This window comes from Lactuca saligna, chromosome 5, assembly GCF_052625555.1.
Source record: "Lactuca saligna cultivar CGN05327 chromosome 5, ASM5262555v1, whole genome shotgun sequence".
Classification (NCBI taxonomy): domain Eukaryota; kingdom Viridiplantae; phylum Streptophyta; class Magnoliopsida; order Asterales; family Asteraceae; genus Lactuca; species Lactuca saligna.
The window spans coordinates 278,531,435-278,543,316 of NC_136421.1; the positions used below are offsets into that span (position 1 = coordinate 278,531,435).

At 31.4% G+C, this 11,882-nt stretch overlaps 1 protein-coding gene across 1 annotated transcript; it reads left to right on the plus strand.

Annotated features, from left to right (window-relative positions):
* The first annotated feature begins 3,650 nt into the window (after positions 1 to 3,650).
* LOC145047973 (uncharacterized) lies at positions 3,651 to 9,749 on the plus strand. Its single transcript, XM_078996355.1, has 16 exons — positions 3,651 to 3,942; positions 4,026 to 4,179; positions 4,508 to 4,611; positions 4,719 to 4,826; positions 5,019 to 5,164; positions 5,378 to 5,458; positions 6,167 to 6,429; positions 6,519 to 7,150; positions 7,229 to 7,479; positions 7,566 to 7,631; positions 7,861 to 7,939; positions 8,029 to 8,078; positions 8,776 to 8,871; positions 8,961 to 9,028; positions 9,109 to 9,179; positions 9,446 to 9,749. Exons 11-16 carry the CDS (start codon positions 7,893 to 7,895, stop codon positions 9,450 to 9,452), a joined length of 339 nt encoding a protein of 112 aa, XP_078852481.1. The 5' UTR covers positions 3,651 to 3,942; positions 4,026 to 4,179; positions 4,508 to 4,611; positions 4,719 to 4,826; positions 5,019 to 5,164; positions 5,378 to 5,458; positions 6,167 to 6,429; positions 6,519 to 7,150; positions 7,229 to 7,479; positions 7,566 to 7,631; positions 7,861 to 7,892; the 3' UTR covers positions 9,453 to 9,749.
* Positions 9,750 to 11,882: the final 2,133 nt, after the last annotated feature.

The following is an 11,882-nucleotide window of genomic DNA, read 5'->3' on the forward strand; positions in this document are numbered from 1 at the left end:
GGACTTTAACCTTCTCTTATACATTGCTCATATCACTTTATCTCAATCTAATATCCTGATTTGTTAGACATGCAGACCCATAAGATTCTTCAGTTGTCAAAGTAGATTAAGGATAAGCTGAAAGAAGTTGATCAAACAGTTTCTTATGTTTAATCTATGTAATTGGTTTGATGGTCTGTTTCTAATTTGCATAAGTTTATTTGTAGGTTGTGGAAGATGCAAAGCTCTGATATTACAATGCGAATCAGATGAATTTGTTAGTGCTATCACTGTTGAGAATGACAATCTGGAATCTTTTAGTGATGATTCTTCAACAGATGATGTGGATGATAGTTCTATGGAGCTTGAAGTCAATAACCCTGCTTGTGGTCAGTTTTCTATAGTTTGTTCATAATAGAATTGTACTTCCATTTCTATCTGTTACAACATTATAATTTCAACTTTTTATTAGAAGGGCATTGCATTAAGAAAATTCTATGCAGTTATAGAACTATACTTTTAATCATTCTATATTAGAAAGCAATGAAAATTGCTTTGTATCTTGATGACATAGCTATAATTGGAGAGTTTTTTCAAAGTATAATGCTATTATAGGAAAAAATGAAAGGAGGATGCTATAAATTGCAACTCAATGAAGTTAGATTGCTATTTCTTGCATTTAAATCAATATTGATGTATAGTATTTTTGTTTCAGAAGTAAAGCTTGTGATTATTCCCAAGATGAACTATATAAGATTTTAAGTTGACTTTTATGATTAAATTTATAAGAATTTGTCTGGAGAGAAGTAGTTGATGAAGAAAGTAGGGTCTGGTTAAAGATTATTGATAGGTAAATATGTAAGAAATTAATCAAATCTTTAAAGTAAGTAATTATTGAAAGATACAAATACAATGGTCAAGGAAATTGAAATTAGATATGGTAAATTCATCCCATCCTTTGATGGGTGATCTCTGTATTTCAGATCCTGTAATTTCAACTCTGCTACTCTTTCAGATCTCATTTTGTCTTTTAATTGTTTTCATTTTGTCTTGCAAATGTATTATTAAACTTTAGTTAATTCCAATCATAATCTTGTAGGTTTGGTTGCTATTGTGAATCACTCTTCTGCATATGCCATATTTTGTGTGCCAGACATTGCATATTGTAAGTTTCTCACCCTTTAATACTTTTAAATGTTTAAATTTGTGATTAGTTTTAACCACTTTGACATTTTAGCTGATAGTGGTATGATGGTTAATCATTGATTATCAATTGCACTGATATGATTCTTTACTAGTCAATAATTGACTAGTAATATATGAAGGGCTAGATGAGCTAATTCTATCTCTTCCATTAGAAACTGGGGTTAAGGTTGTATCATTTTCAAAACTTATTAAATTTTATGTATCTTCAAATCCTTTTGTTGAATCAAAATGTAGTGTTTGATTTTGCTTCACTCTATCTTATGATCAGAGGCTTAATCTTTCATCATCTCTGCTATTTGATTACTGATTTATTTGCCATTTAAATTTAGGGAAGTTACAACCATCACCCTTTTTGTCTACCACAACCAGATGATGCTACTACAATATGCCGTACACGAAAGGTTTCTATTTTTTATTCGCTTATGCTTTATTTTTCCTTTTCAAGTTAAACCAAAGGTGAATTTTTTCTTACCCTAAGTGGAACTAATTCCTTTTCATACACAGTGATAAGATTTTGGAAACCTAATTGCAATTTTTTCACCATTATTTCGTTCTAATACTCTCTAATTCATGCTTATTTCAATTATGTGTCTTATTTTCTTTTGGCATTGTCACACGTCACATCTATGTTTCACTATAAAACTTATGTTTCACTATAAAACACTATATTTTTACCCTTAACACTATAAAACACTTAATGCTTTTTTTGTTCTCATCTGCTTTCCAGTTATGCTTGTATTTTTTGTCTTTTGCATCTATTTTTGTTGGTCTTTTCATAAAATTATAACAACTTGAATCTTTTTATAATATCTTTTCTCTTGTTTCTTTTTAGGTATCTTCTTCTCTTGGATGAATCCACTCATGCTTTTAGGTTACAAAAGACCTCTCACAGAGAATAATATATATGGAAACTTGACACTTGGGATCAAACAGAAACACTTAACAGCAAGTATGTTGTTGTTTCCAGTTTCTAGTTTTTACTTATATATATATTTTTCCACAAATGCTAATTCCGTTTTTGCCCTTCAGATTCCAAATATATCGGGAAGAAGAGCTCCGCAAACCTAAACCATGGCTTTTAAGGGCTTTGCATCGTAGTCTTGGAGGAAGGTTTGTATAATAACATTCTCATACAAAGTTTTGTTAAATATTAATTCATGTTTCTGTTAAAAGATAATAACTTTTATTTAATTACAGGTTTTGGTGGGGAGGCTTTTGGAAGGTATTAAAAGAATATTTCAATTTTGACTTTTGAGTTCAATTGTTTCTGCATAGTTTTGAATCTCAATTAATTTTGTTCCTTTTTTTTTGTCCATTTGTAGATTTAGAAGAAGCTGAAAGAAATTGATCAAAAACGGTAAATTCTTTTGTGAGAAATTAACATCCATGGGTTCAAAATTTAGCTTATCCAACTGATTTTGAAAAAAAAAACTTATATCTGATTGTGTACTGTTTTTGACATAAGGCACATAATCCTTTCTTTCTTTTTCAATAAGTTCTGCACGGATATAGTGCTACCTGGATGATGATATCTTAAGATTTCTGGATTTGTGTCTATATCTATGTTTGACTTGATTAAAAATGCAATAAATAACAACTTGTTTTCATGTAATTGTGTTTTATGGCATTCTGGTTTCATTTCTTTCTATTACAATATGGTAATTTCAACTTATTAAGACACTGTACTTTAAATTTTTTACCCACATATTATGGCATAATACTTTTGGATGTTTTTTACCCACCCATTTTTTTTTTTTTTTTTTTTTTCTTATTGTGACATTATACTCTGGCTAATCTACCTATTTTATAGCATCACACTTTCACTTTTTATTTTTTGGCTTATTAGGACATTAGCACACCTAATTAAGCAGTGAAATTGCTTTGTATGGCATTGCTAAAACTTTGTAGATTTTTTATAATGCACAATGTTGAAATTTGAATTGTTTTGTATGTTGATGACACTGCTATAGAATTGGGCTGTTTTTTCAGAGTAAAATACACAAATCAAGAAAATTAGGTTGCGATTTCTTGCATTTAAACCTTAATTGATGTGTAATATTCATGTTTCAGAAGTAAAACATGTGGATGTTCAAGAGATGAACTATACATCCAAGGATGAGTGTAAACTTATGTAGATTCCTTACTCTCATATGCTTTTGGCATGCACTAGGACTGATGTCAGTGGAAAGTTGGATAGGGACCGACTGACTCTTGATCTTTCATCTGAGTAAAAGACGAAAATACCCTCTACATCCTCATCATTTCAAATTTTCCCTAGATAGACAGAATTTCCCTGGAAGCTGCTTGAAGATTACAGTAAGTATTTACAATTTTTCTTATTGAAGCATTGTACGTTGAAAAAACTACCCAATTAAATTGCAGTGTTGTGAATGTAGTGAAATCGGCTTTGTTGTTGTTCTTCTGGTGTAACATCATGAAGATTTTTGATAGTATATATATTCTAATAGTTGAGGATCTTTCATCTACCTTGAGTCATCATTGTTGTCGATGCGGAATAGCCCACTTCTCAAATGCAACAGTTGAAGGATTTTGTTCCTGATAGATCTATCATCTGGACTCTGAAGATATTCTGACACACTTGGTTGACAAAATCCATATTCTAAGTTTTTAATAATAGTTTTATAAATAAAATCTTTTTTCAGTAAATAGCAGTTCTATCATTTTATAATTATATTAGTGTGAGATGAATTGCTATACAAGTGGGCACTGAAGGTCTCTGTATCAGAAGTTTTACAGGTGATCTGAACTTACCTAATTTTCCATTATAACATGTTCATATCAGTTTATCTTTCATATATTTTGATTTGTTCAATGTGCAGACCTTGAGATTCTTCAGTTGTCAAAGCAGATTAAGGAGAAGCTGAAAGAAGTTGATCAAAATGGTAGATTCTTTTGGCAGCAATTAACTGGTTTTGGGGAAAAAATAAGAAGCTTATATCAGATTGTGTAATGTTCTTGTGTTCCTGATATAAGGCACGTAACCCTTTCTTTCTTTTTCAATTACTACTACCCTGATAATGTTCTACCTGGATGATGATGTCTTTGTGTCTATATCTTTGTTTGACTTGATTAAAAATGCTTTCTTGTTTTTGGGTTTTGGAGAGCATAAATCTTTTAAATGTGGTTCAGCAATTAAAATTCATGCAAGTTTGTTGCAATTCGCATGTTCTTCTTTTCATTAACTGAAGTTTATGGATACAAAAATAAGGATAATGTGACATTTCATACAAGTCAATATGTTATTCTATTTTGATTAATGATTTTAGAATGTGAAAGCTTTTTTTTTGATACATTGGTCCAGGTCCGGAATGATATTGGCATATTATGGTGGCTCGGTTGCATCTGATCATGGAGTAAGCAACTCAAGTTCCATGGTTATATATAACAGAGTGTATGATATGATGGGTATGATAAATTTATGTATTTTAAAATCAGTAACGCTTATTATCGATGCTCAATATGGTGTTTATGAATGCAGTGAAGTCATTTTGTGATTTGAGAATATTTTTCAGGCAAGAATGCATCTCCTATGCTATGTGGGACAGATTAGTGGACGTGTGTTGTTTAATGTTTTCAGGTGCATAATCCTTGTCTCCTGATTTCATGGATATTCTTAAAGTGTAAGACATTGTACTTTAACTTTTTTACCCAATTATGGCATAATACTGTCATAAATACTTTTAGATATTTCTTATTAGGACTATCTTTTAGATGTCTACCAATTATCGCATTCTACTTTCATCTTTTTTCCTATTAGGGCAATATGCATTGAAAATTCTACCTAATTTTAACATTTTTTTTACCTACTGGAGGTTAATCAGAAACAACTGAAGCCATTGATGATGATAAACACATAGAGGAACTAGATCATGAGCTTGATATTTAATGGATGATACAGGCATAGGGGCAACAGACTAGAAACGACTTGAAGCACATGGCTTTAGGTCATTCATTTGAGGTGCTTATATATATTTTTAACTTGTGGGTGTTTTTTTTTGTATTTCCATGTATGTACTTAGCATACTTCTGGATTGGCTTTTGTGATGTTGGTTCCTTGTGTTTTTCTCTCACAGAAAATTTTGGTTACGCAACAGAAACAGTTTCTTATGTTTAATCTTTCTATATAACTGGTTTGATGCTCTGTTTCTCATTTGCAATAGTTTTTCTATAGGTTGTTGAAGATGCAAATGCAAACCAGAGGAATCAAAGACAAATTGGAAACACTTGTTGCAGTGGGCTATTTATTTATCAGGTATTGGTAACCACTCTTGGCTCTGTTTGATTTATTGATTGATTGATAGCTATTTGTGTGATTAAGTTTACCTTGCACATATATGCATGATGGTTACTCTAGCAGCCTTGTTATATTATGGAATTTGTTAGTGCTATCTATCACTGCACTGTTGAGTATGACAATGTGGAAATGCTAGGTATTGCTTCTGACCTTTGATATGGTTCATGATCAAATTATGTTAATAACAGAAGAATGACTACTATGTCTCAAGATAATTTCACAACTGATCATATAAAGCTACATTAGACTTCTTCCTTTAATACTACTAGTGAATCTACATATTAAAACGGTGTACTTAATTGATTCTAAAATAGTTTAATTTGTGAAATATGATGTCTTCACTTTTTCTTCATCAGCTTTTCCCATCTTCTTTTAGCATACAGGCATGAAATCTTGGTTGTAGTTCATTTGTGAAGGTAATGCAATTTGATTTTTTTTTTAATCTTTAAATATTGGTTGTGTAGTGAGGCATGTGAAGACTGATCACCTCTTGTTTGAGGTATAATTTATGTAGTTTGAAAGTGGTAAAGCTCATATGCCATCTTTATGTTTAATTAGTACTACCCTGATAATGTTCTACCTGGATGATGATGATGTCGTTGTGTCTATATCTATGTTTGACTTGATTAAAAATGCTTTCTTGTTTTTGATTTGTTCAATGTGCAGACCTTGAGATTCTTCAGTTGTCAAAGCAGATTAAGGAGAAGCTGAAAGAAGTTGATGAAAATGGTAGATTCTTTTGGCAGCAATTAACTGATTTTGGGCAAAAAAAAGAAGCTTATATCAGATTGTGTAATGTTCTTGTGTTCCTGATATAAGGCACATAACCCTTTCTTTCTTGGGTTCATGAACAATTTCAAATTGCATTCGATTTTTGGGTTCATGAACAGTTTCAAATTGCATCATATATCCAACAACCAAGTGTTGAGGTATAAAGTTATATATTAGATGTTCACAACATTCATCACATGTTATAATACTTTTTTAGTAGGTAACAGATCTTCCCTTTTGGTGACAGATGCTCTGTTGCCTCTCATTTGAAGTTAGTAAGCAGATTTCTTAACATTGGTACCTTATATGAAAATTTTGTGTCTACATGTCTAAGTTCACTATATAAAAATTATCTGATAGGCATATACCGGACCAAAATTGCAACTTAACAGTCACAAGCCCAGATCAGAAATGGGTCACGGTAGCCCAACTCGAGTTACCACATTAAGTGACTGTCTTGAGATGAAGTTAGCCACGTGTTTTGTTTAACCCACAAGTTATTTTCGATTTATTAGTTTTTGTATTGTCTTTTCACTTATTATTTGAAGCTGTCAAGTTAGTTTTATTTTGATTTCCACAAGTTTAGGAAACGTGGTTAGTGGGTATTTTCTTTTGGCGTATATGTACAGAGAAAAAAAAGGAATGAAACAGTTTTTTCCACAAGTTAAGGCCTAATCGTAATCTTGTAGATGCTATTGTGAATCACTCTTCTGCTATCTCCTGTAACTCCGCTCCAGTGAGACCCAAGGGGGTTTTCTTTGGAGGGGAAATCTTTCTCACCGCCTTATTCTTTTTTTTCTTCTAGCCACACTAACGTTTCCTCTTTCTTTCGTTCTCCGGCGTTCAAGAATAATCTGTCTTTCCCTCTTTGTCTCTTAGGTAACCTTCTTGATTTTTTCTGTGTATTATTTATATTGTTTTGGTGTATTATTGATTTTGTTAGGTATTTTCAATTAGGCCAAGATTCTTCGTTCTCCCTTCCATGCTATTGGTTGTACCCTTATGCATTGTAGTTGTATGATGTCTGGTTGTGATGTCGTTTTAGTTCACCGTCATTGATCAAGAAAAAGACTACAGATGTTTCTCTTCAGGTAGCGTGTTTAATTTTATTTTTTTAGTAATGACATGTTTTACCCTAAGCATGCATCATCGTCGCTGAAATGATCAAACACTATCACCCATGGACGTACTTGAACTTTATGTAAAAGGTAATTAATGACATATTTTTACTTGGGTTTCTTTCTTTTTTTTTTTTTCCTCTATTAATTTTTGTTGTGTCGGTTTTTTGAATTAGGCCGCTTTATTAAAAGTAGAGCATCCATCAGGAGAAGACGATCGGTCAAGCAAGTGGTGATGTGATGTTAGTAAAACTTAATTAGCTTTGAAACCCAAAAAATGTTTAGTTGTACATTGTTCTTCTGTGCATTTTAGGTGTTTGATGAAATGTCTTAATTAAGTTAAAGAGTTTTTTTTTTGCTTTGCTTTGAAGGTGAAAATATTGCTGGATTAAGTTACTTAGAGAGAAGTAAATGATAACAAGCCAAATTAAAATATCAAACAACTTATTGATTGTAATTTTCTTACTGCAGGATTAAAGAGATTGAATTTGATTTTTGGGTTCATGAACAATTTCAAATTGCATCATATATCCAACAACCAAGTGTTGAGGTATAAAGTTATCTGTTAGATGTTCACAACATTCATCACATGTTATATTACTTATTTATTAGGTAACAGATCTTCCCTTTTGGTGACAGATGTTCTGTTGCCGCTCATTTGAAGTTAGTAAGCAGAATTCTTAACATCGGTACATTATATTAAAATTTTGTGTCTACATGTCTAAGTTCACTATATAAATTTATCCTTGTTGGTTTTGTACCTTTTTTTAGACAACAGTGTCTTATCATAAGTTAAGGCCTAATCGTAATCTTGTAGATGCTATTGTGAATCACTCTTCTGCACAAACCATATTTTGTGTGCCACAGACATTGCAGATTGTAAGGTTAACCTTTTAATGCTTTAAAATATTTCATTTGTGATTAGTTGCTGATCACTCTGATGACATTTTAGTAGCTGAGCCTTTTTTTAAGAGATTCCTCTTGTGCGTTTGATAGTTTGTATGCTGTAATTGAATGGTATTTAGGTACATGCAGAATGTCTAATAGGGTATTAGTTAAAAAGCCTTTCCATATTGCCTCATAGGTTTGTATTCTGTAGCTAAATGCTATTTAGAAGCTTAGGTATAAAACCTTCCATTAAGACATTATACTTTGAAAAACTAAAAATGTTTGGTTTTGATTACCAATTAGAACATTATAGCTTTGAAGTTTTTATCCGTAACACTATAAAACACTTCATGCTTTTTATGTTTACATTTAGTTTTTTTGTTATTTTTTAAAGGTACACTTTTACAGTTAGCAATGGCTATGAGTCTTTGACCGTTTTTGTGTTTTTCCAGAAATACCCCTCTGTTCCTAAAACTTGTGGCTCATTAATATCTTCAGGAAATGATGGGATTAACATACTCCTTGTTGAATTAATTAAAGAAAGATTCCGAGTATTGCATGGAAAACGCCTTCAGCACTTATTTAGTATGCCTGGTAATTCTTTACAAAAGATATTTGTTTAGTTAGTCAATTCTTTTATTTATTTAAAAATGTACTTTTTATTTATCGATATGGGACTTCAGGGAAGGAAAATTTCACATGGTGTGGTTTTTGGTGGGATGAAATGTTATCAAGTGGCCAATATAAAGAGGTAATAGTGAATTCTCTTTTGTGAATGAAAATATAATATATGAGATTTTTGATTAAAAAAAACTTTTTTTTTTTTTGCAGAAATCTCTTTATCTGGCTGTAATGTTTGAAGATACACTTTTAGCCCCCATAAACGATATGCAGTTGTACAGGTAACCATTGCTATGACTCTATGACTCTGTTTATGTATTTCCAGAAATACCTTTCTGTTCCTAAAACTTCTGCTTATTTATTATATGCATATAGGGAAGTAAGTTTTTTTCTAAATGAGTTATTAAAGTTTGATATAGAATGGTATTGTGACTGAGGTTAGGTTCTTAATGATACATTTGTGTATGTGTGTGTGAGAGAGACTGCTAGTAGAAAAGCACCTGAGGATGATTGTTTAAAAACTTGGGTTGTGATTTTTTTGATGCAGAGTGTGACATCCTCTGAATTGTTCATTAGTCAGTTGGTGTCCTGAACTAAAAACCGTTAAGTGGACTGGAGTATAAGAATTCTCCTTGTTATTTTCATTATGTTGGTCCATAGTGATTTTTCTTTGATCAGCTCAAATATCAGTTGATAGCACTTTATCATCTAGATGCAAGTTGCAAAGATCCAAGCTGACTTTGAGAGGTGGTTAGAAGTTCCTAACTGGAAGGTTGGTTTGAGCAAGAACTCTACGTGTGTTTTCATCCAATCAGCATTGTGATTAAACAAGTGTGTGTATGTTTTTTCATCTTCACAGATTTTTAACACTGAAAAATCTTGCCACTGTATTTCTTCAACAAGGTTCTAATCATTATGAAAGTGCTCTACATTGCTATCTTCAAGCTGTAGATATTGATTCCAAAGATTCTTATGTTTAATCAAAGTAGTAATTGGTTTAATGCTCCGTTTCTCATTTGTATAATAAGTTTAGTTGTGAAGTATGACATGTTCTCTTTTTCTTGATCAGCATCATCTTTTAGCATAAAGTTATCCCTTGGGAACTTGAGAATAAGCGATGATAGCCATATGTATTTCTAGGCATCTGACATGAGAAATCCTGGTGGTAGTTCATTTGTGGAGGAGGTATTGGTTTTTTTTTTTTTTTTTTATTATTATTATTATTATTTATCTTCAAAGACTGGCTGTGTAGTGAGGCTTGTGATTTGTGAAGACTGATGACCTCTTGTTTGAGGTATAATTTATGTAGTTTGAAAATTGCATATATAGCTCATATGCCATCTTCATGTGTATGTAGTTAGTTGTTCTGATCTGAATTGAATGGGCATATTTATTGGAGTTTGTCTTTCTATCTTACTTGAATCTTCACTAGTTAATGTTTTTTATTGTTTCTTTCTGCCATCTACATTTATCTTATTTCAAATCCATCACATTTATCTTATTTGTCAAAATCTTTAGTTGGTTTTTAGTTTGTTTGTTGATGCTGATGAGGACTATGGTGAGTCTGATGATTATAGCTCTACTCATGTACAACTTTCTAAAGTATGTGTGGTGTTCTTGATTATATATAACCAACCTGCTACTTGATCTTTCATTTTTACAGCAGCCACTGAGTCCATGAAGTAAAACTAAAAATCTAAAGGCTAACTAAATAGCAACCTAAGCAACAGCAAAAGACATCAGAATGTCAGATATAACAACAAGAGAAGACTTAAAAATCTCTAACAACGTGAGTTTCTGCGGTTTGACTTAATCCTTCATGATTTCTGCCATTTGATTACTGATTTATTTTCCATATGAAATCGTAATTATAATATGCTCATATCAGTTTATCTTATTAATATTCTGATTTGTTGAATGTGTAGACCCCTGAGATTCTTCAGTTGTCAAAGCAGATTTAGAAGAAGCTGAAAGAAATTGATCAAAAATGGTAAATTCTTTGTGGAGAAATTAACATCCACATCCATGGGTTCAACATTTAGCTTATCCAACTGGTTTTGAAAAAAAAAAAACTTATATCTGATTGTGTAGTGTTTCTGACATAAGGCACATAATCCTTTCTTTCCTTTTCATTAAGTTCTGCACTGATATAGTGCTACCTGGATGATGATGTCTTAAGATTTCTGGATTTGTGTCTATATCTATCTATGTTTGACTTGATTAAAATGCTTTCATTTAGCTAGCGAATAATACAATCTATGTTCACTTAATATAAAAGTTCTTGATGTGAAATTTATACTCAAGTGATGCTTTCTTGTGTTTGGGTTTTTGAGAGCATCATAAATCTTTGCTATGTGCATATGTAAATGTGGCTTAGTAGTTAAAATTCATGAAACTTTGTTGCAATTTGCATGCTATTCTTTTCTTTAACTGAAATTTATGGATACAAAAATAGTTTAGCTCAAGAATAATATGACAATTCTATTTTGATTAATGATTTCAGAATTTGAAAGCGGTTTTTGATATGGAGGTCATGGTTGGGAATTATATTGGAGCTTATCAAGGAGTAAGAAACTCAAATTCCATGATTATATAACCGAGTATATGATAAATTTATGTATTTTATAATCAGTAAGGCTTATTAGGTGTGTGGATATAATTTAATTAAGGTAACATTTTACAAAACTTTCTTCAGTCGTATGTTATGTGGGACAGATTAGTAATACTCCAGTAATTTAACAAAATGAAAGACAAGCTTGATTTCGTTTTATGGTTTCAACTGCATAACCCCTGTCTCTTGATGTCATGGATACTCTTAAAGTTTAAATTATTTTTAGGGCTAAATGCAATAAATAACAACTTATTTTCATGTAATTGTGTTTTATAGCATTCTGGTTTCATTTCTTTCTATTACAATATTGTACTTTCAACTTTTTCTTATTAAGACAGTTGTACTTTAATTTTTTTACCATTTTGTAAGGAGA